The sequence below is a fragment of the Panthera tigris genome, chromosome D4 (assembly GCF_018350195.1).
Source record: "Panthera tigris isolate Pti1 chromosome D4, P.tigris_Pti1_mat1.1, whole genome shotgun sequence".
Classification (NCBI taxonomy): domain Eukaryota; kingdom Metazoa; phylum Chordata; class Mammalia; order Carnivora; family Felidae; genus Panthera; species Panthera tigris.
The window spans coordinates 66,339,210-66,362,754 of NC_056672.1; the positions used below are offsets into that span (position 1 = coordinate 66,339,210).

A 23,545-nucleotide genomic window follows, 5' to 3' on the forward strand; every position below is an offset into this window, starting at 1 on the left:
AACTGTACCTGAAAAGAGAGTATATGTACCTCTGACCATTTCCAAGAGCCTCCTAGAGACAAATGGGCAAATGAGACCCAAATTCCAGTCCATACAATATGGCTAAAAGAATTGGAAACCTAGTCGGTTTTAGGCAGGCATATCATATGTGTATCCTAGTACCCTCAAATTCGTCTGATAAATACTTACTGAGCTCCTATTCTGTACTATGCACCATATACCAGGTTTGATTGTGGACTTCTATTTCTGGCATACTTCCAATATTTTGCAAGGTTACCAAAAACAGTGAGTTGACTATATTAAATTATTATTTTTCACAGGTTAAAAATAGTTAAATGGTGACTCGGGTTTTTGAACGGTTGCTTTAAAGACCTTCTCTTTGGCAATAATTATCTCGTAAGCCAACTATCTGTTCAGACCACTCCTTGTTAAAAGTAATAAAACCTTATCACTTGGTATAATAGAATGCTTGTCATTCTGTTTCACTCTGTGGAAGGCACCTGCAGGATTGAAGAAAACTTATTCAAGGTGATATCACGTTATTAATAAGCAAGGTATAAAGAGTGACAATGATTATCTGGGCCTGGAATTTTGTCTTCCCTTTAGGGACCAAAGCTTTGTTGTAATGTGGTGTTCCAGAACAACCATAGGTGGATCTCTCTCTTCCTCTTTAGTGGTGCCAGAGATCCTACAGTATCACAATATACAGTTTTTGTCTGATAATATTCAATCATGAGGACAGCTGAAAAAAGGGTCATAACCCTGAACTTTGGAACAAAGATGGCTTTCTGCTCAGCACAAGTTTTATTACACTGCATTACAGTGAACGCAGAAAGACAGCCCTGAGTTTTTGAATAAATTTTTTCCCTTTGAACTTGCTTAAAATTGAGCCCTACATTTGCCAAAATAAAATTAAGAGCTTCTGTTCATCAAAAGACACCATTAAAGAAGGGGCACCTGGGTGGCTCAGTCAGTTAAGCATCCAACTCTTGATTTCAGTTCAGGTCATGATCTCACAGTTCATGAGTTTGAGCCTCACGCTGGGCTCTGTGCTGACAGTGCAGAGCCTGCTAGGGATTGTCTCTCTCTCTGACCCTACCCCAATCGCACAAGAGGTCTCTCTCCCTCAAAATAAATACATAAACTTAAAAAAGGAGATAGAGAAAAGACAAGCCATAGACTAGAAAAGTTATATTTTCAAAACACATTTGATAAAGGGTTCCTATCCAAAATTTATAAAGAACTTCTGCAAATGAATAAGAAAAAGACAACCCAAATGGATAAAAGGCTTGAACAGGCACTTTCCAAAAGAGGACACTTAATGCCCAGTGAGCACATAAAATGGTGCATAACATCTTCAGTTATCTGGGCATGCAAATTAAAATCACAGTGTGAAACTAGAACCCACCCACCAAAATGGCTACAATTTAAAGTGTTGGCTAGGTTGTGGAGCAACTGGAACTCTCATTCACAGCTAATGAGAAAATAAATTGGTGCAAGCACATTGGAAGCTTATTTGGTGATATTATTAAAAGCAAAATACAATGTCCTAAGATCCAGCAAGTTCACACCTGTGTATGTACCCAATGGAAGTGCATGCATATGATATGTTTAAATCTTCATGGATGGATTATTTGTAAGAGCCAAAACTGGAAAAACTCTTTGTCAACTATACTTCAATTTAAAAACGTAATAAAAGCTAGAAATAATTCAAGTGTCCACAATAGTCGAATGGATTAGTAAATTGTGGTATATTTAAACAATAGCATACTACACAAAAATGAAAAAGAGTGAGCTGCAGCTAACTTGAAACAACGTGAACAAATCACACAGATACAATGTTGAGTAGAAAGCTATACACAAAAGAGTACGTACAATGTGATTTCATTGAAACCAAGCTTAAGAACAGGCAAAAGTCAGGGTGCCTGAATGGCTCAGTCAGTTAAGTGTCCAGCTTTGGTTCAGGTCATGAACACGTGGTTTGTGGGTTCAAGCCCTGCATCAGACTCTGTGCTGACAGCTTGGAGCCTGGAGCCTGCTTTGGATTCTGTGTCTCCCTCTCTCTTTGCCCCTCCCCTGCTCACACTCTGTCTCTCTCTGTGTCTCAAAAATGAACAAACATTAATATATATATAAGAACAAGCAAAAGTCATCTATGGTAAAAAAGAACAGAATAATGGTTACTTGGAGAGTGCTCTGACTGGGAGGGTGCATGAGGGAGTCTTCTTGGGTGCTGGAAATATTCTATATGTCAGTCTGGATGATGTTCCATGGATACAGACACATATAAAAATGTCATTATGCTTAAGATTTTTATGTTAAAAAAACACTTGTGTACTTTACTATATTATGTTATAATTACAAAATTTTAATGTATATTGAAAGGGGCACCTGGGTGGTTAAGCACCTGACTCTTGATTTCGGCTCAGGTCATGATCTCAGGGTTGTAGGTTTGAGCTCTGTGTTGGGCTCTGCATTGACATAGCGGAGCCTGCTTGGGATTCTCTCTCTCCATCTCTCTCTGCCCCTTCCTCTCTCTCTCTCTCAAAGTAAATAAACTTCAAAAAAGTATATTAAAAAATAAAGTTTTCCAGGCGCTATTCTCTATTATGTGAAGTTAGACAACTGCCCCTTGTTCCTAGCAGACAGCTAGAGGGCTATTCTCTAAAGAGGGTAAAATAGAATTTAGGGGGATATCACAAGTAGAGCTACCATACTTAAATCAGGGGGATTAAATGGAAGTCTGAATACTGAAAGAGAGGACCTGAGGCCTTCTCCCCCCTCATGGCTCCCAAAATTCAAGCAAACGGGCCTTCACCGACTAAGCAGGAAATTAGAAAATCATTCTCTGGGGAACCTGACTAGGCCGAGGGAAAACACCTAAATAAGCTAACACGACTTCTCCAACTTAAGGATTCCACCCGCGGCGCCTGCGTGGCTCAGTCAGGTAAGCACCTGACATCTGATTTCTGCTCAGGCCATGATCTCATGGTTTGTGAGTTCAAGCACTGACAGTGCAGAGCCTGCTTGGGATTCTCTCTCCCTCTCTCTCTGCTCTTCCCCTGGTCATGTGCCCATGCTCTTTTTCTCTCTCTCTCTTTCAAAATGAATAAATAACCTAAATAAAATAAAATAAAAGAATCAGCCAGATCACCGTTAGTTAAGCACTTCAGTGACAAAATCTTTCCACAAATGAAAAACTGCAACTAGTTTTCGTCTTTCTTAAATATGAATTACCAGACCCTTGAGGCAAGTCTTTATGGTAAGAGAGAGACGAAGAACAAGACAAAACAACAAAATGATTTGCAGGAAACAGACTGTAAAGTAGAAGAATATATCTTAAAAAGTACTAAATTCAGATAGAAATGGAAAAGAGTATATAGTGAAAATAGCTTGTTATTTAAAAGAGGAAGTTTCGGGGCGCCTGGGTGGCTCCATCGGTTAAGCGGCCGACTTCGGCTCAGGTCATGATCTCGCGGTCCGTGGGTTTGAGCCCCGCGTCGGGCTCTGTGCTGACAGCTCAGAGCCTGGAGCCTGTTTCAGATTCTGTGTCTCCCTCTCTCTCTGCCCCTCCCCTGTTCATGCTCTGTCTCTCTCTGTCTCAAAAATAAATAAAATGTTAAAAAAAAAAATTTAAAAGAGGAAGTTTCAGGGGAAAAACAGCTCTTGAAAATTAACAACAGAACAAAAATGTAAAATTCAGTAGAAGAGTTAGAAGATGAATTTGAGGACATCTCTCAGAAAGTAGGGCAAAAACAAGGTGGAAAAGATAAAATTAGACATTCATTCCAGGGGATTCAACATTCAAATTATAGGCACCCAGAGAGGTTGGAGGGCAGGGGTCAGTGGGAGGGAGAGAAAGGGAGAAGGGGGAGGGGAGAAATGTTATACATAAAAAAAAGATCAAGAATCAGAATGGCAATGGCTTTCTCAACACTGCACTGGGAACTACAAAAAAATGGAAGGATACTTTCACAGTTCTGAAGGAGAATGGTTTCCATTGTAGAATTCTCTACCTATACAAACTGAAATAAATGTGAGGGTAGAATAAAGACATTTCAGATATGCAAGGGATTTACATGGAATCATACCAATTATACCAGATCATAATCAAAGACTGTTAACCACTCTAAATGTTTTCTACAGGGGCGCCTGGGTGGCTCAGTCGGTTAAGCGTCCGACTTCGGCTCAGGTCATGATCTCACGGCTCGTGAGTTTGGCCCCGCATCGGGCTCTGTGCTGACAGCTCAGAGCCTGGAGCCTGTTTCAGATTCTGTGTCTCCCTCTCTCTCTCTGACCCTCCCCCATTCATCCTCTGTCTCTCTCTGTCTCAAAAGTAAATAAAGGTTAAAAAGAAGAATTTTAATAAAAAAAATTAAAAAAAAATAAATGTTTTCTACATAAAAAGAGATAATAATCACGATCAACTGTTTTTATTTCAAGGAGATAGAGTGAGAAAAAGCTAAGTCAGAAGAAAGTAGGATGATAAAAATGAAAATGAGAGTAAAATTTGAAACCATCTAAATTCCCTTTTTTTCAACAAGTATGTACCTAGTGCCTCCTTTTTGCCAGCACTGTTTTGAATGCTGAGGGTACAGTGGTGAAAACAGACAAAAGCCTTTGCCCTCATAAAGCACATTAGGGAAATGTTTATACACTATTATGTAACCTTTAAAAATATACATGAATATCAGGGACATAGGAAATGTTTATAATATAATGTGAGGTGAAAAGAACACAGGGTTAGCCGAAGACAAAAGGGAAGTCATAAACCTGAAATAGGTATGCTACAATGGGGAAATTATGAGCGAATTTTTCTTTTTTAAAAATTCACTTTACTTTTATACTGGGTTTTCAAACAGGTAAGGAAACATCAAAAATTTTTAAAAATAGAACTGGTAAAAATCCTATGTTGGCTGTTTAAAATTTTGTGCCAAGCATTTCATTTGGAAAGAGTTGCTGTTAAATATGTTTATTTTCTGAAGTCTTTGTAACTATTAACCCTTTGCTAATAGGATACTATTTGATAGTAGGATTCTAAAGCATACTGTATGTAAGTTCAGTTGCCATCTAAGAAACTCTTCTACAAAGGGGTATTATTTCTCTTCCCTAAGAGAGAGAAATTACCCACTCCTGGTGGGGAAAATATGACTCAGAAGTCAAGAGTCAGATGCTCTAGTGACTGAGCCACCCAGGCACCCCAACCTGAAACTATTCTAAAATTAAAAAGTAAATTTAAATTTAAAAAATAGGAAGAAAGAACTCAATCTCAGACAAATTACGACTGGCCTGAGCCAAGTATTCAGACCACAAGACCGTAACTAAACATCAACCACTATCAAATGTCAGACTAATAGGCTCGGTTATTTTCAATCACAAGAAAAAAAAATCGTGAAAGTTGAAACTGCAAATGAAAATATGTAAAATCATAAAACATGGAACTGATGAGACAGCAAAGTTTAGAAAATGTGTTGTGGAAAATAGGAAAGCATTGTAATTTCTTGAGTGAGGGACTTGAGGTAGTGAGAGGATTGACTTAAGGATTTATTCAGCCAACAGTGCAAAATGGGTTGCAGATGAGGAGGAATCTGCGACAGGGGATCAGCAAAAAGGCAGTAACTGGCGTGTGAGACAAAAGTCTCAAGACCAAAGCTCTAAAACGAAACTCAGGGCAAGGAGGGCAAGGGTTTCAAGCAATGGTATTCTTCCCCCCCAACCCCCCAGTTTATTTTACTTTATTTATTTATTTATTTAATATAATTTATTGTCAAGTTAGTTAACATACAGTGTATACAGTGTGATCTTGGTTTTTGGGGTAGATTCCCCCGACTCATCACTTACATACAACACCCAGTGCTCATCCCAACAAGTGCCCTCCTCAGTGCCCATCTCCCATTTTCCCTTCTCCCCTGCCTTCCCTCTCTCTCTGTTGGAAACTATTTTTCCCCTTCCCTTCCCCCGTGGTCTTCTGTTAAGTTTCTCAAGTTCCACATATGAGTGAAAACATGATATCTGTCTTTTTCTGAATGACTTATTTCACTTAGCATAATACCCTCCAGTTCCATCTACATTGTTGCAAATGGCAGGATTTCATTCTTTCTCATTGACAAGTAGTATTTCATTGTATATATAAACCACATCTTCTTTATCCATTCATCAGTTGATGGACATTTGGGCTCTTTCCAGAATTTGGCTATTGTTGAAAGCACTGCTATAAACATTGGGGTACATGTGCCCCTATGAATCAACACCCCTGTATCCTTTGGATAAATTCCTAGTAGTGCTACTGCTGGGTCATAGGGCAATTCTACTTTTAATATTTTGAGGAACCTCCACACTGTTTTCCAGAGTGGCTGCACCAATTTGCATTCCCACCAACAGTGCAAGAGGGTTCCCATTTCTCCAAATCCTCTCCAGCATCTGTTATTTCCTGAGTTGTTAATTTTAGCCACTCTGACCAGTGTGAGGTGGTATCTCATTGTGGTTTTGATTTGTATTTCCCTGATGATGAGTGATGTTGAGCATCTTTTCATGTGTCTGTTGGCCATCAATGGTATTCTTAGTGCCACATACAACCTGTTTTAGGCACCTGGGGATAAGCAGAGCTTACTGGGGAGACATGTATCAGGGGGGTCCTAGCCTGACTTTCCTGAACATTTGAATATTAGAACTACTTCATGTCCCCTTATTCAAGTCCAAGCTCTCCTGGTGTCTTGTCAGGACTGTATCTTATCACCTCTGCTTGTCCTTTCGGTAGACCTGTGCTTGTTTGATAGTAGAGCTGGAGTTAACGTTTCTTTTCTATTTTTAACCCATCCTAATGGGTTTTAAAAAGCTTTTTATTTGGAAAACATTTCAAGCTTATAGAAAAGCTGCAAGGATAAGAATAGTACATAGGGCACTATAGACTCTTGTTACACCTATTGTTATACATCTCTATGTGTGTGTGTGTGTGTGTGTGTGTGTGTGTGTGTGTATCTATCTATCTATAGATATACCCAATATTTTTGAGCCATGTGAGAATTATTCACATATATCATGGCCCTTTAGTCCTAATGACTTCCTTGTGTATTTCCTAAGAATAAGGATATCCTTTTATAAAACCACGGTATAGTTGTCAAGTTTGGTACATTTACTCAGTCATTGTTTCCTGAATTGAACTGAACTATGGGAACACCCATTATCCTGGTTTGACCTGTCCTACTGCTGAGTCATGGGAGTGAAAAATCTAAAGCCTCATTTGAATTTCAGGTTTGAGTCCTTGAGAAAACCACAGATTCAGATTTTTCAGATTACTTTCGAATTTGATTCATTATGTGGTTTTTTGTTTTTTTTTTTTGTTTTTGATTCTGTGGTTCAGCTATTCTGAAAACATCCTTCTCAAAGAATAATGCTGATATCAGCATTGGTGGATACTAACCGGATGTTCATTATCAGGTCAGGCACTGTTATGAGCACTTTGTATTTATTAATGCATTTAATCCTCACAACAGCCGTAAAGGAACATACCGTGACTGTCTTCATTTTGTACGTGGGGAAGTGTAGGCATGGGAATCAAATAGCTTGATCATAAATATATAGCTGATAAGGGTATAAAATCAAGATTTGAACCCAGGCTCTCAGACACCTTTCTTATTTGTTAATCTACGTGCTTGTGCGTGTGTGTGTGTGCGTGTGTGTGTGTATTTAGCCTTCTTACATTTCACAGTGTCTTCTCTACAGATGATCCCATGCTATTTCTTGTTATTGATTGATTCTCATTGTGTCCTGTTCCCCTAGGAGAGAAGCATTCATTTTCTTGATGTGTTTATTTTGCAGCTGAAGCGAAGGTGACTGGTCCCATGAGCCCGGAAGAATGAACTCAGAAGAGGCTGTTTACACGAGGATCTCCCACTCACCAGCTGTTGAGACTCTGTGGATGAAGAGCAGGATCTTATTACCTCAATGGAAGTGTGCGACCATGTTCCCGAACCAACAGCAAAGTGGATTTGGTACAGTGGGGCTGCCTAATAAATGATTCATCAGAAGTATTTGATACAAATCTGTCTTGAAGCAATGTCTTCAAATTTAGTGTTGCCTTCTTATCTGGCCTCATGTATGTTTGTGTGACCTCTGCTGCTTCTCTCTCCAGTGCACTGCTGGCCTGAAGGCTGGATCCACAATGGAATTCTCTTCATTCAGGCTATTTATAGAGCCAGCGTGGGTTCCTAACTATTTATTGAATGCCTGTTTCATGCCAATCATTAAGCTGGATGCTTTAAAACATTTAATCTTCACAAAAATCCTATAAGGTTGCACCTACCATCTCTGTTTTGCCCACGAGGAAGAAGAGGCTCAGAGAGGTTGTGCACTATGTGTAAGATCACACAGTTGGCAGAATCGGGGCTCAAATCTAAAAGGCTCTTCACTTTAACACATTGCTTTGCCTATCACTACTGCAGGGATGATTAGCCCATCATATCATCACTGGTATTCCTCTTATAAATAGAGGTGGTGGGGGGTGGGGACAACACCTGGGGGGTTCAGTAGTTTAAGCGTCCAACTCTTGATTTTGGCTCAGGTCATGTCACAGTTGGTGACTTCGAGCTCTGCGTGGAGCTCTGTGCTGATAGCTTGGAGCCTGCTTGAGATTCTCTCCCTCTCTCTCTCTGCCTCTCTCTCTCTGCCCCTACACTGCTTTCTCTCTCTCTCTCTTTCTCAAAATAAATAAATAAAATTAAAAAAAACAGACGTGAGGATGGTAGCGTGTGTGTATAGGAAGTGTCTGAGAGGGAGGGCCAGGGAGGCTTTAGAGACACTAAAAGAACACTATGTTCTTTTAGATTAAAGGTTGATAAACTGTGGCCTGTGTGTCAGATCCAGCTCCCAGCCTGTTTTTGTAAATAAAGTTTTATGGGAACACAGCCATCTCCAATCCTGTATGTATTGTCTATGACTGCTCTCTCTACGATGGCATAGTTGCATAGTTGTGGCAGAGATCGTATGGCCTGAAAAGCCTAAAATATTGATCCCTGTTTTAGGTGATTTAGGAAGAAAGCCAACAGTTTTCATTAAGGCCAACTTATTATTTTTCCCATTGGACTGAAAAACTACTTAAAGGTTTGTAATGCTGAGATAATCATTATATTCTAATGGTGGTGGTGGTGGTGGTGGCGGTGGCAGAGTGGGGGATGGGAGCAGGGTGGGGGTGGGGGTTTGGGGGAATCTAACCTGGGAAGGTTAAGGGGCAGGGAGTAGAAGGCAGAGGTCTGGCCTGCGGGTTCCCAGTCAACTCCTCACCCCAGACACATCCCACTCATGTCCTTCCTATTCCTTCTGCCAAATCAAGTTTCCTAAAATAACCCTTTGCTCATAAACTTGTAAGTGGCTTCCCACTTGCAACATGCTCAAATCCCAACACCCCAGCCTGGAATTTAGAGACCATAACAATCTGACCCCTACTAATCTCTCTTTCCACCCTCCTCTTTTGTTTTTTTTTTAATCATGAGGAAGTCATGCCAAATGTGAGTTTATATTTCAAAGCCAATTTATTTGCCTTTGATTCACCTTTTTTTAGTTTTTAATGTTAATTCCAGTATAATTAACATACAGTGTTATATTAGTTTTAGGTATACAATATAGTGTTTCAACAATTCTATACATCATTCAGTGCTCATCATGATAAGTGTACTCTTTAATCCCCATCACCTATTTCACCCATCCCCCACCCTTTAATGTACTTTTATGTAAGCAGAAAAGTAAACATGTGAAAGTATTTGATAACAGGAAACCAGGCTGAGCTTTCCTATATGATGGCACTGCACCTAAGCTAAAACTTATAAACAAAAGGAAAATTTGTAAAGGTGTCTACTTTCTAACAGTAGACATTACCCATTTATATTTTGAAAAAAATACTCTAGCTAAAACTTCTGTTTTGTTTTTAAGTTGTAATATAAGCTTTTCCCCAGGAGTGCCTGGGTGGCTCCATCAGTTGAGTGTCCGACTCTTGATTTCGGCTCAGGTCATGATCTCACGGTTTGTGAGTTCAAGTCTGATGTCCTACTCCACACTGACAGTGTGGGGCCTGCCTGGGATCCTCTCTCTCTGACTCTTCCCCCATCAAAAATAGATAAACAAGCCTTAAAAATAAAAAAAGCTTTCTCCCATATTGGTGTGTATTTTTCATAAAGATAATTTTTCATGCTGCAGAATATTCCATGTCTTTAAAAAAATTTTTTTAGGGGCGCCTGGGTGGCTCAGTCGGTTGAGCGTCCGACTTCAGCTCGGGTCATGATCTCACAGTCTGTGATTTCAAGCCCCGTGTGGGGCTCTGTGCTGACAGCTCAGAGCCTGGAGCTTGTTTCAGATTCTGTGTCTCCCTCTCTCTGGCCCTCCCCCGTTCATGGTCTGTCTCTCTCTGTCTCAAAAATAAATAAACGTTAAAAAAATTAAAATAAATAAATAAATAAATTTTTTAAATGTGTATTTATTTTTGAGAGACAGAGAGAAACAGAGTGCAAGCAGGGGAGGGGCAGAGAGAGAAGGAGACACAGAATCTGAAGCAGGCTCCAGGCTGTGAGCTGTCAGCACAGAGCCCGACATGGGGCTTGAACTCACGAACTGTGAGATCATGACCTGAGCCAAATTTGGACCCTTAATTGACTGAGCCACCTAGGCGCCCCAAGTGGAATATTCCATCTCTCATATGCTCCAATGTTTTCCTAATACTTGGCTGGTATTAAGGCATTGGGGGTTCCTATTTCCATTCATTTCATATCTTATCTTCTGGGGTTGTTCTCTTCATTTCCCACCTTCGCTTAGGCTGTTTCCTTGGCTTGGAAAGGGTCCTATCTTCCTTTCATGACTTGTCTTAAGTTCCTCATTCCAGCTTCAGTTGTGTCTCCTTCCCTTTTCAAACTCTGATTGCTAGGGAAAAGTTCGGATTGCCCTTCAGAACGAGAGATGGATTGGGTCGCCTGGGTGGCTCAGTTGGTTGAGCGTCTGACTTCAGCTCAGGTCATGATCTCACAGTTCGTGAGTTCGAGCCCCGCATCAGGCTCTGTGCTGATGGCTCTGAGCCTGGAGCCTGCTTCGGATTCAGTGTCTCCCTCTCTCTCTGCCCCTCGCCCACTTGTGCTCTGTCTCTGTCTCTCAAAAATAAATAAATGTAAAAAAAAATTTAAAAAAAAGAATGAGAGATGGATTCAAAAGACTTATTTCCTAGGAAGTGCTGATGTAGTACCATCTGATCTGGACAACAACAGCACCACAGTATCAAAGGACTCACAGACACCATTATTTCCCGGTGCTGTGGCCAGGAGGATGGTTTATTTTGGAAAATAATAAATTGATAACTACCATATATTTTGTACTTCCCAGTAATTAGGCATTATTCTAAGTAAGCACTTCACACACATTGTCGTTTATCTTCATGACAACACTTTCAAGTGGGTATTGTTAATACTCCCATTTTACAAATAAGAACGTTGAGGTAGAGAGAGGTTACCAAATCACCCAAGGCAACACAACTGGTAAGTGGTAGACTTGGCCTTTGAATTCAGACAGTCTGGTATCAGCATCTGGGTGCTTGGTCGATGAAACAGAAGTGTGGTCAATTCACTGTGGGCCCTTTATCTCCCTAGTCTCATTCACTCAGTCTCAAACTGCCCCACATCATTCTCAGAGTATATGCAGAGGAAGAAGGGCTGCTGAGTAATGTTCTCACTAGGAACAGGGAGCCCGTTACTCTGTGTTGGAGAGACCTGGGGGTGGGGGATGGGGTGGGCAGCATCCTTTTACAATGAAGAGATCAACAGACAGATAAATTGGCTTTGTTCTTGGTCATTCTCTGAACTAGGTGAGTCCAGAGGCATTTTGAGAGCTAAGGCAGGAAGTGATGGAAACACCCGGGTCTTCCAGTCCTCACTCATTTCAGTGTCTCCAGTGCCTAGTATAAAGCAAGCCATCATGCATAGAGAAGGTATTGTGACATAGAAACATCATAATGGCTACAGTTTAGTCAACTGCTCCTGGCATGCCCTATCCCAGGAAGGAGAGGGGCCTCTTGCAATGGAGCTTATGACAGTGGGGGTGGGGAGAAGAGATTCAGAGCGCATTCCAGAGGTGAGTACAATTGCAAAGCTGAGTCAGAGAGGGAATGAATAGTTATTGGCCTCTAGTTTGCAGAATGACATAGCCTCAGGGTTCAGAAAGATGTTAAAAGTTATCTCTGCCATCTACCCTTTCACTGCCTGATCCCCCTAGGCAAATGCCTAGCCCCTGCTTGGATACTTCCACTGATGGGGACCTCACCACCAAAGTCCATTCCAGCTCTGTAAGGCTGTTAGAAAGTTGGACTTTTTGTTGATTGGAAATCTATCTTCCTGTAGCTTACACTAACTGGGTCTAATTCTGTCTGTGGGATGCTAGAGAATAAGTCAGCTCCCTCTTCCACACAACAGCTCTGGAGAGTTTTAAGGTAAAAAATCATGTCCCCTCTGACATGAGAAATTTTCCTTTCCAGACGAAATCCTCGATTGTGTCCCTTCTCACGTGGTTTCCAGGCCCTTTCACATGTTTGTGTATACTGATTGCTTCCCACTTTGCTTAGAGCTCTCCAAATATGGAGCTAGACCACTTCATACAGTGCCAGCTCACAACAAAACGGAATCATCCTTTCGCTCCTATGAGAACGTAAATGTCTATAGTGAGTTCCTAGGATCAGAAATTTGCACTCTGAGTTCAAGGGGGTCCAGGACTTTGGGTTGAGTTTGTTTTTAGTCAGAAGGAGGCAGAGGAAAAAAGAATTAGGTTTCTATGATTGGGGAGAGATGATAGCTAATATTTTTTGAATACTTACTACATGACAGATGCCGCTAAACATTGAACACGAATTATCTCATTGAATCAACTCAAAAACCCTTGTAGGTGGTACTGTTATGATTCGTCTTTCATAATTGAAGAAACTGAGGCTTAGAGCAAACTCAGGGTTTTCCTGGGTTTGGTGGTATATGCTAAGACGTAGGCCAGATATGAACAGGGAGAGAGATGGTTAGAGATTTGGTGCTTCAACAAAGAGCAGCATGTGGACTGTGATTATGCTTCAGAAAAGCTAGGATAACAATGAAAATGAGAGTTAGGGGTGAAAATAGGGCTTCTAAGGCCCCAAAGACCGAGGGGGAAAAAGCCATCCAAGGGTGGCACAGAAGGATATGATGTACAAGGGAGTAATAATAGTAACAGCCACACATTTGTTAAATGTAGACTAAACCAGGCACTTTGCATATGTAATCTCCTTTGATTCCCCACAACAACCGTAACTGGGAATTACTACTATTACGATCATGATGTTACAGATGAGGAAATTGAGGCTTATCCTGGTTTAAAAGACTCACTGAAGGCTACACAGCTGGTAGGCGGCAGTGTCAGGATTTAAATTCAGATTTGCTGAGTCCAGGCCGGGCCCTATACTGACTCCCAAAGGGGAACACTGTTGGCACCCCTTAAGGGAAGTAGCTTTCTCTCCCAAGAGATGGGGGCATCCCAGAACTCATGAGGGTACTCAGGGCTACAGGGGTAACGCCTGGCAAGAGGGGGTAAAGAACCTGTTCCGGAAGAGACAATTTTGCCAGACACTTCACATCAGTAGGGCCAGTCCTGAGGTTATTCTAATTCGATGTTTCCTCAGAAAGGCATTCCTGGAGGCCCAGGGACCTCAGTAAATACCTACAACTAGATATGCTATCTCAGAATTGAAACATAAGGGTTAAAAAACGTCATCTGTTTTATCCCTCTGTAGTTTTTCCTTTTTTTTTTTTTTTTTTTTAACAATTTGCTTTCTCTTAGTTCAATGGTTCTCAAGCTTTAGTATGCATCAATCACCTGGAGGACTTGTTAAAACACAGATTTCTGGACCCTCATGCCAGAGTTTCTGATTAAGTTAGTCTGGGGATGAAGGCTGAGAATTTGCCCTTCTGACAAGCTACCAGGTGGTGCTGATACAGCTGGTCTGGGGATTACACTTGAGAACAGCAGCTTTACTTTATTAGTAAAGCTACTTTTGAAAATTTCCCAGCTGACTTGGCTGTGAAAAGGTAAGTTCAGAAAAGGCAGAGGACTTGCCCATAGGCCAGAAGCAGTGGGGGTGCAGACTTAGTGCCCCGCCAGGTGAGTACTGCTGCCAGAGAGCCTGCATAGGTTGGGGAAGATAGAAGTCACAGCCAGAAGGGACAGGAACAAGGGCAGGCAGAAGGCCCGGGTGAGCTGGGCAGGGAAGCCAGACTGCCTAAAGGAAACGAGATCTGGCAGGGGCAGGAGTCAAATGGGGCAGAACTCTTGACAAAAGCTGCAGGCTCCTCGCTGGGCTGCAGGGAAAGAACTCGGGGACTGAGGAGGCAAGGAGCCAGGAGTGAGCTCCTGGGATATGACCTGTGACAGAATTCTGGTGATCACATTTCAGCTGTGACTTGCTGTCTCCAAAGCCTCTTTCTGTCTCCTTCTGTGGTTATACCCATCAGTCATAAAGTGCCCAGGAGTTGCTCTCTGAAGTCCTTGCAGCAAGAGAACTGGGGACAGCACTAAATGGTGTGGTTTTTTTCCCCCCCTTAATGATGCATCCCACAGTAGAAGGCAGGGTCACGGCTAGGGAGCTCACAGTGGGGCAGTTTGACCTCTAATGTTGTCCAATCCCTAGGCTGCATTTCTCCCTCATGGGAAACTGACTCACTACACTGAGTCTGCAGTGCGGAGAATAGCCTTCATGCACTAGACGCTGGGTGCTTGGCTGCTCTCACTGCTCCTCATGGAATTGGGGCAACTTGGATAGGAGGCATCTTTCCCTTGATACCAAGAGAGGGAGCATCTCGGGGCGCCTGGGTCGCTCAGTCGGTTGAGTGTCCGACTTCGGCTCAGGTCATGATCTCACGGTCTGTGAGTTCGAGCCCGCGTCGGGCTCTGTGCTGACAGCTCAGAGCCTGGAGCCTGCTTTGAATTCTGTCTCCCTCTCTCTCTGCCCCTGCCCCTGCTCATGCTCCGTCTCTCTCTCTCTCTCTCTCTCTCTCTCTCTCTCTGTCAAAAATAAATAAACATTAAAAAAAAAAGAGAGAGAGGGAGCATCTCTCTGCAAGTTTGCACACCATTTGTCCTTTTAGCTGCAGGAGCAAAATTGTTCACACAGGCCCTCCCTGGACCCTGGCCTTTAAGCACTACCCACCTAGCTTGAGCCAAGTCCCTGTTTTCCCTTTTGGGCCCTTCATCCCATTTCTTTCTTTCTTTTTTTTTTTTTTTTTATAAAATTTTTTTTTTTAACGTTTATTTATTTTTGAGACAGAGAGAGACAGAGCATGAACAGGGGAGGGGCAGAGAGAGAGGGAGACACAGAATCTGAAACAGGCTCCAGGCTCTGAGCTGTCAGCACAGAGCCCGACGCGGGGCTCGAACTCACAGACCGTGAGATCATGACCTGAGCCGAAGTCGGACGCTTAACCGACCAAGCCACCCAGGCGCCCCTCATCCCATTTCTTATACATGTCTGTCCAGTTAAAAAAAAAAAATGGATTTATTGAGTGCATACTAGATGGCAAGACCTGCGCTGGGGATACAAATATGAGTAAAAGAAATTTCAACCTTCATGGAAGTCATAGTACAGAGTATAATTGTATACAGGCAATTATCGCCTTGTAGGATAAATACTGTTTCTTATATAGAGCTCATGCCCTCTCAGGGCCTTTGTATTCGCTGTTCCTTCTATCTATAATGCTTTTTCCCAGACCTTTGTATGACTCATTCTCTCACTTTACACAATCACTTCTGAGAGAGGCCTTCCCTGAACTTCTTATGGAAAATGGAGCCCTCATAATTCTGAGTGCATATAAACATATATAATTACATATATATGTTAATAAACATATATATTAATAGTGCTTCTAAACACTGTGTGTGTATATATATGTACACATATACATATATATATATATACACACATTTATTTACTATATATACACATTAATTTTTTTTTGGCCTCCCTCCCATACTAGATTGTAAGCTCTGCAAGTGAGAGCAGGGCCTTGTCACTGCTGAATTCTCAGTTCAGAGAAATGGTACCCGATAGATACTCAATATGTATTTCCCTTCTGTTCATTCCTCATGAGCGATTGCCTAGTTGGAACTTTTCTGAGCCTCTCCAGTCATCAAAATGGAAGCTGAGGCCTTTCTGCTTGGAGAAGAACATTTTCAGGCCTACTTCCCCAAGCTTTCTACAGTCTGCACGGTCCTTTTCAGACCAGACTGAGCAGGTTCTAGCCCCCCCACGGACAACTATAATTTACTGGCCATTAACTATGTCCTGGGCATTTCAAATACATTACTTAATCCTCACAATGCTCTACAAAGTCAGCATTATTGCTCTTATTTTATGGAAGATGAAATAGGCTCAGGGAGAGTGACTTGCTCAAAACACAGCAAGATGCCCAGGAGGGCTCTCTGGGAAAGGTCTACCAGGCCCCACCCTCTACCCGTATGTTTCTACCACGTTCCTTCAGGCCTTCTCCATGTTTCCACGATATCCCTTACCCCAGCCCTTTCCTTCTCACTGGACAGTGGGTTTGGTCTAGCCTGGCTGCTCCTTGGCGGCGGTCAATGTTAGGGGTGCTTAAATGCGTGCAGGATGGAGCGGGGGCTGATCTCAAGGACCAGAGCTTTCCTTCCCCAGCCTTTCCCACGGGCCCGGCTGCTGGATGCCCAGTGGCCCATTCCAAGGCCTGCAGCGATCGGGAGCCCTGGAAGAAAAAGGATGCGGTAAGGAAGGAAAGGCTTGGTCACTGGACCCGCAGCACCACTAGTTTTTGCCCCTCCCACCCAGCATCGGACACCTTCCACTCCATCCCGTCCCGCGGCAGCGCGCATGCGCGGGGCGCTCCGGTCTCTCTCCCTCCCTCCCTCCCTCCTGCGGGCCGCCCTTTCACCCTGGCAACCGCGGCGCGACGACGGCGCGCGCGCGGGCTGGGCGCGGACCGGGCGGGGTCGGTTCTGTCTGAGGCTGAGGCTGAGGCTGAGGCTGAGGCTGAGGCGGCGGCGGAGGAGAGGGGGCGGCCGCGGGTAGCAGTGTTGGCTTGCCCGACTTCCCTCCGCCTCGCCGCAAGGTTCTTCGACGCGGTTTCGGGCCCAGTAGACATAGCCCCTGGCCATGGACTCCCAGAAAGTAAGTGGGAGAACGAGGCGCGGGGCGGCCGAGGTTGGGGAGAGGGTGGGCGGGGCGCCCGGGGCCGGGTGGGCGGTGGACGCGCTGGGCCAGGCAGGGCTGCGGCCGCGGAGGGCTAGGCAGCTACCCTCCCTCCCTCCCTCGTTCCCCGGTGGGAGCAAAGCGGCGCCCGCCAGGCTGCGGGGACCGCGCCCGGTGACCCGAGCTGGCCTTTGGCCCTGGGCCCTGGCTCCTGCGGGGAAGAAGGGAGCTGTCCCCATTCCACAATCATTTTCTGCAGCGCTCTAGGCCCCCTTTGATTCTGGAGCCTCCCCGCGTGCGAGCGCGGGTTTATCCCGCCTTAGCACCAATCGAGGTGCACGGGGTCTACCTGCTGACAGGGACCGTACACGCTGCTTTAGGTCAGGAACCAAATCTGCTTAGTACTGCGCCCTCCACTCCCTCCTTCCTCGTGACCAGTTCAAAAGCAGGTCTTGGTGTTTAGTATTAGTTGAACTGGGAGAAGAGACTTACAGTTGGCAGCGGTCCCACCCTCTTCGACCAGTTTGTTGCTCGTCACAGTTATCTATGGCTGTTGTGGCCTGTTGTATATATACTTTCCGCACAAGTTAAGGAGCTAGTAATTGCAATTAAGAAAAAAAATGTTTTGAGAACATAGCCAATGTTTTGAATACATTTAGAGTTATTAATATGCAGTCATAATCCCTGTATAGATTAGTAACCACCCTGTTCTCTTTGTTAGATGATAGTAATTGAAGTATAGTACAGTAGAGGAGGGAACACAAGTGTTATTAATAATGTAGCAGGGAAAAAGAAGGGCATATCCAAGAGGCCATTCTTTTCTATTATTAGATAGAAAGCACTGGAAAGACTTATTAGAACAATGGTTTCTCTAATTTTGCCTGGATTTCACCTTTTCAAGGGAAAGAAGCACAGGGGACACGGGAGAATAGTGTAGTGATGTGTTAAGCATTGACTATGCTAGTATTTTACTAAAGTGCACACGATTTGATTGCAGGCATCTTGAAACTCAGTTGGGTAAACTCAATTTTATTTCCGTGACTATTAGTAAGACGTCTGTAAAAAATTACATTTCGTGTGTTTTGAATATGTATGTTTAAAACAACTCTGCCTAAATTTGTAAAACATGTCACGCCTTATTTAACTTTTTAGGTAAAAGTCACATGATAGCTGAATGGATGTTGGTTCAGGGCAAACGGAAGAGCAGAGACTTAGAGTCCTTGAGTTCCATGTTGCTATTTACTAGCTCTGTGCTCTGGAGCAAATTACTTAACTGTGATTAATCTAGTTCTTCATTTATGCAGTGGAAGTAAGAATATTTTATAGAGCTAATATAAAAATCAGATAAAGTAATTCATTATGAAAAAGTGTTAAAAGTGTTTTAATGGTTACAAAGTACTAAGATACTCTGTGTGTTATAAAAGAGAATTTGAGGAAGTATTTTAATATGGATCAAGGACTCAGGAGTTGGCAGTTGTGGCTTCTGCAAGGTCATACCACTAGCTAGAAGGCTAAAATTTGAACTTATTTGGTCTCATTCCATATGGTGTTTTTGAGCACCTACGAGTACCATGTGCACTTTCCCCAGAGGTGGCAGAGAATTAGGTGTTCCTTGTGGTAACTTTGAAAATCAATTTCTTAATTTTAGAAAATGTGTTGATTTTCATTTCATTTATTGGTATCAAATAATATTCTTATAAAACTCTTTGTTTTATAGCTTATAACAAGTATCTGGTATTAATGCTTATAACCACTTTAGTGCTATGAATTTGAGCTTTTTTCCCTCATGAACTATTGCAGAATCACTTACATACCTCAACTAATAATGAACTAAACTGTGTATTTCTTTTTAAGTAAGTAGTACACCCCTGGCATGGTTTTTCTTCCCCATTATAAAATGTTACAATGAAAATAGCAGGGATGGTACTTCAGTCATTGTAAGGAAAATGGTGAGGATGTCTTGAATATATACCTGTTAGTAAGGCATTGGGATTTGGGCTTCAAATTATTGGAGGATGTCTTTGGAGCCAGGTCTCCAGTCCTACTACTATCTCTGAGCTGAATGAGCTTGGGAAATTTGCTGTGTGTCTGTATTTCCTCCTCTATAAAATAGAGATAACAATTGTACTTACCTCAAAGGGTTATTGTGAGGATCATGTTAATTTTTAAAAATCCTTGGTGCCTGGTATATGTAAGTACTGCTGGCTATTGTTATGAAATTCATAATCCCAACTTCGAAATAACTTTCTTCTTTTGTTGATAATTTGTACAACTTTTTCTAATCCAATCTACCATTTTTAACCTTTGTCCTTAAGTTTTAAAATATGTTTTCTGTTTTTATGTCTGTAATAAGTGATTTCAAATGGTGGTGTCAAAGAAGAGTTGTTAAATCCTAATTGAAAGAGGACTGGGAGTTCTGACTCATGCAGTCTGACAATAGAGGTTAAGTTAACTGGACAGTCTTACAGAAGCTTGATGGTGGCTAGTCAGCAGATGGATTAGCTTGACCAGCTGCTTTTTTGTCTGTGAAAATAACTTGGACTTCAGTGTTGTGTTAGCAACAGATGCTCTGTTTGAGTAGAGGAAGAAAACATAATTGCCTTGGGTATGTAAGGCATACTGTTGGATACAGAAAACCACAGTATTATCTCCTAGAAATAAACAGAAGGATTTTGTTTACATCGAGTTTCTGGGACACTTTTGCGAACAGGATGTGTTATGGATAGGTGGCTTTGTTTGATACTCAAACCTTTTGATTATGTCCTTAAGTGGTTTTAAGATAAAATCCCAAAGGTTTCTATACTTGATTAAATGTGTATGTTCAAAGAAACCATTGAAACGAAAAGACATTTACACCTTTCTAGAATCTGGGTGCTTAGAATTTGATAGTTAAGTTTTTGCACAAGAGATCTGTTTATATTCATAGGGATTGCTGTTTCTAGGAAAGGTACATGCTGTAGGAATAATAAAGGTGGAGAGGAAGGGGATCCCAGAGGAAGGATGTTGCCAAGAGTATACATTGTAAATTGTTTGGTTTTCCCCAGTTTTTCCTGCGTATTCTTTACTTTCCACTTGGAAAGTGGTAGTGACAGGTGAGGGGTTGAGTGTGCAAGATTGGACAAACCTAGATTGGGGAGATTGAGTAGGGGGAGTTTTAAAGCATGACATTTGGTAGCAAGTAGTATGTCTGTATATGTGCTTCCTTATCCCAGTTTCCTCCTCTACCCTGGTATTTGCTATTCTTTTTCTTCATATTGTACCTTAGCGATTCAGAGACCTCCACCATATCCAGATAACCAACCATCTCCTGTTCCAAAATTACTTTTTATTGGTCAAAAAATAATATTTCCTGAAGAAAGGAAAGAGAAATGAAATTTCAATATTGTTCTGCATCCAGTATTGTGTTAGATTGCTTTAAATTCTCTCAATACCTCTTATTCCTGTTGCGCAGATAATGGAAAACCAAACTCAGAGGCTAAATGAGTTGTTCAGAGTCACGCAGCTAGCAAGTGATAGTCTGGATTCAAACTTGGTCTTTCTTCACAGCCCAAGCTTTGTTCATTACCACCCTTCTTGCCTGAATTTTTTGCCTTTAAATAGTGATATGATTAATTAAAATTCAAGATGTTATTAGGAATGAATCCCTATAGTTTTTTTTTAAAGAAGCTAATTAAATCTAGTGAAAACAGTTGATAGAAAGTATAGAACACAATTTATATAAAAACCTGGAACTTGGTCTCGCTCAATGCCCCATATAAAATCATTATTTTTCTGTAGAGAGTGTGTGTGTGAATGTGTATAAAATCCCCTCTCTGCAGTTCTTTTTCTTTTTTGATGGAGGGTCTTAGCTTTCTAAAGTAGAGCTGTGAACAGGAACGTATAAGTGGAGTTTTATACACCCTAGCCAAACACAATCTCATTCATTTCCATGGAATGGATCAAAGTAATCTGGGATATATAAGGCATGAGGTACCCTCTTCAAAGGACCGTATTGACATACTCATGATCACTATATATAAAAAGATATATTCAGGGGCACCTGGTGGCTCAGTTGGTTGAGCATCCGACTTTGACTCAGGTCATGGTCTCACAGCTTGTGAGTTTTGAGCCCCACGTGGGGCTCTGTGCTGACAGCTCAGAGCCTGCTTTGGATTCTGTCTGTCTGTCTCTCTCTCTGTCTCTCTGCCTCTCCCTGGTTCATGCTCTGTCTCTTTCAAAAAAAATAAACATTAAAAAAAATTAAGATATATTCATTTTTTATTGAACTTGACAGTTCTAAAAAATTGGAAATACTGTAGATCCTTGAATAACACAGGAGTTAGGGGTACCAACATGCCCCCACAACAGTTGAAAATATGCATATAACTTTTGATTCCCTCAAAACATAACTACTAATAGCCTGCTGTTGATAGAAATAGTAAACCGGAAGCCTTATGGATAACATAAGCAGTTGTTTGGCACCTATTTTGTATATGTATCATATACTGTATTCTTACAATAAAGTAAGCTAGAGAAAAGAAAATGATAAGAAAATTGTAAGAAAGGGAAAATATATTTACAGTACTGAGCTGTAAAAACTCTGTTTATAAGTGGACCTGTGCATTCCAACCCAGGCAGTTCAAGGGTCAATAGTGAAGCAGATTTTTTCTTTTTTCTTTTTTTTTTAAATTTCCATACAATGTTTCTTTGCAATGCCTGGCTGAATGTAAGCAGGATTATTCATGCAGTAAGCACATATTGAATGTTTACCATGGTGATAGATAATCCACTCCAACCTAGGGTGGGCAACATTTTCAAGTTGGTAGATTTTGTCTCCATCTTTCTTGTATGTATTATATCCTCAGTTGGCACTCTTCCCAGCCACAACGTTCTAACAGAGTCTGGTCTTAGTTATTGACATGTGTTGATTGGTAGCTAATTTTGTACTAATTTATAATAAAGTGTTGGCACAGCCAATCTGTGCACTTTTATACATATAAGTAACACAAGCTTATTGTAGGAAAATAGGAAATATAGATAAATGAAAATCACCCATAATCCTGCCACCCAGACATAACCTCTTTTAACATTTGTACGTATTATGTTCCAGTTTTTTTTAAACATATATAGAACCTTAAAAAGACTATCGTATCATGATGTGGTAATACTGCTTTGTAGTTTGCCTTTCACTTAATATATTATGAATCTTTTAGCATGTTAATATCATTCTACAACACTTAACAATTCAGAATTCTTTTGTATGGCTGTATTATTTGATTTTTAATCAGTGCTCTTTGTTGTATATTTATGTTAGTCCCAACCTTCTAGTCTTATAAGTAATGCTGAAATGAACATCCTTGTAGCCAAGTCTCTGCTTATACCTTTAATTATTTATTTAGAATAAATTTTTTAGAAATGGAAAAAAAAATTGTAGAAATGGAATTATTGAGTCAATGTGTGTATACTTTTAAAAATCTTTGATATGTATTGCCAAGTTGCTCTTTTTCAGAAGGGTTGTTAGTTTATACCACTACCAGCAGTACCCAGGTGTGCTCCTATCTTCATTCCCATTGCACCTCCCCTCAGTTAGGTGATGGAACCTCTGGTTTCCTTGGCTGAATATGAGCTTTGTAGACTTCATTGAATGAAACAGCCAATTCAGAGGTCACTGCACATGGATAAGGCTTCTTTAGCTTCTGACTCCACTATATTTCTTCAAATCCTTTGTAGGGGGGGTACCTCTTCTGTCCTAGTCGGGCTTAGGGCAGAAAGACACCATTCTCCACCAGGTCTTTTATTAGATTTTTTTTCCTCTTTGGATTACCTCAGTTGCCTCTGTAAGCAGGTAGTGTTCCTAACTGTTTTGCTGTTAAGAGAGGACATGGCTTTCTATCAGTTAGCTATTTGTGATGATCGATTCCTGAATTTCTCAACAATATATAATCTCCTTTTTCACCTCTTCACATCACCTCTGAGCACAATACTCTTGTTTGTGTTGGCAGAGCTATGGTCAGCTGATAAGATTCTGATTGTCTAGCTACCAGCTGGATAGAACTTTCTGGATTTCAACTCTTATTACCTAATTCAAAGGAGAAGTCTATGGTGTGGCATGATGCAAGTGCCATCATTCTTGGTGGCATCAGGATATGTTCCAGAAATGCTGTATCCTGACTTCATTGATCCCTTTTCTCTGATTGCAGGAATGCTATACTTGTTTTGTACCGTCCCCGGCAGTGTAAGCAGCCTAGGGTAGTGTAAAAGTATAGGATCTGGAGGCAGCTTCTAGGTTTGAATTGTGACTACCACTTGATAGCTATGTGACCTAAGAAAATTTCTTAACTCCTTTAACCTTCCTTTTCTTCAACTATA

General features: G+C 41.6%; 2 protein-coding genes across 10 annotated transcripts in view; both read left to right on the top strand.

Moving 5' to 3' along the window:
- The window catches only part of SLC44A1 (solute carrier family 44 member 1), a 200,823-nt gene extending 192,168 nt beyond the window's left edge, over window positions 1–8,655 (top strand). Inside the window, exon 16 of the mRNA XM_042963840.1 lies at window positions 7,819–8,655. Within this exon, the coding sequence (XP_042819774.1) occupies window positions 7,819–7,833 (15 nt within the window). The 3' untranslated portion in view covers window positions 7,834–8,655. The remainder of the gene's footprint in view (window positions 1–7,818) is intronic.
- Window positions 8,656–12,032: 3,377 nt separating this feature from the next.
- FSD1L (fibronectin type III and SPRY domain containing 1 like) overlaps window positions 12,033–23,545 on the top strand; it is a 78,410-nt gene continuing 66,897 nt past the window's right edge. For 8 of the 9 annotated variants that reach the window (XR_006210557.1, XM_042964454.1, XM_042964452.1 and 5 more), the window contains exon 1: window positions 12,033–12,102. Coding sequence is in view for 8 of the 9 variants with exons in the window: in XM_042964454.1 (XP_042820388.1) it covers window positions 12,049–12,102 (54 nt within the window). In the remaining variant the exon portion in view is untranslated. Of the gene's footprint in view, window positions 12,103–16,995; window positions 17,177–23,545 lie in introns of those variants that run through there. The other variant, XM_042964456.1, reaches the window with a different exon arrangement.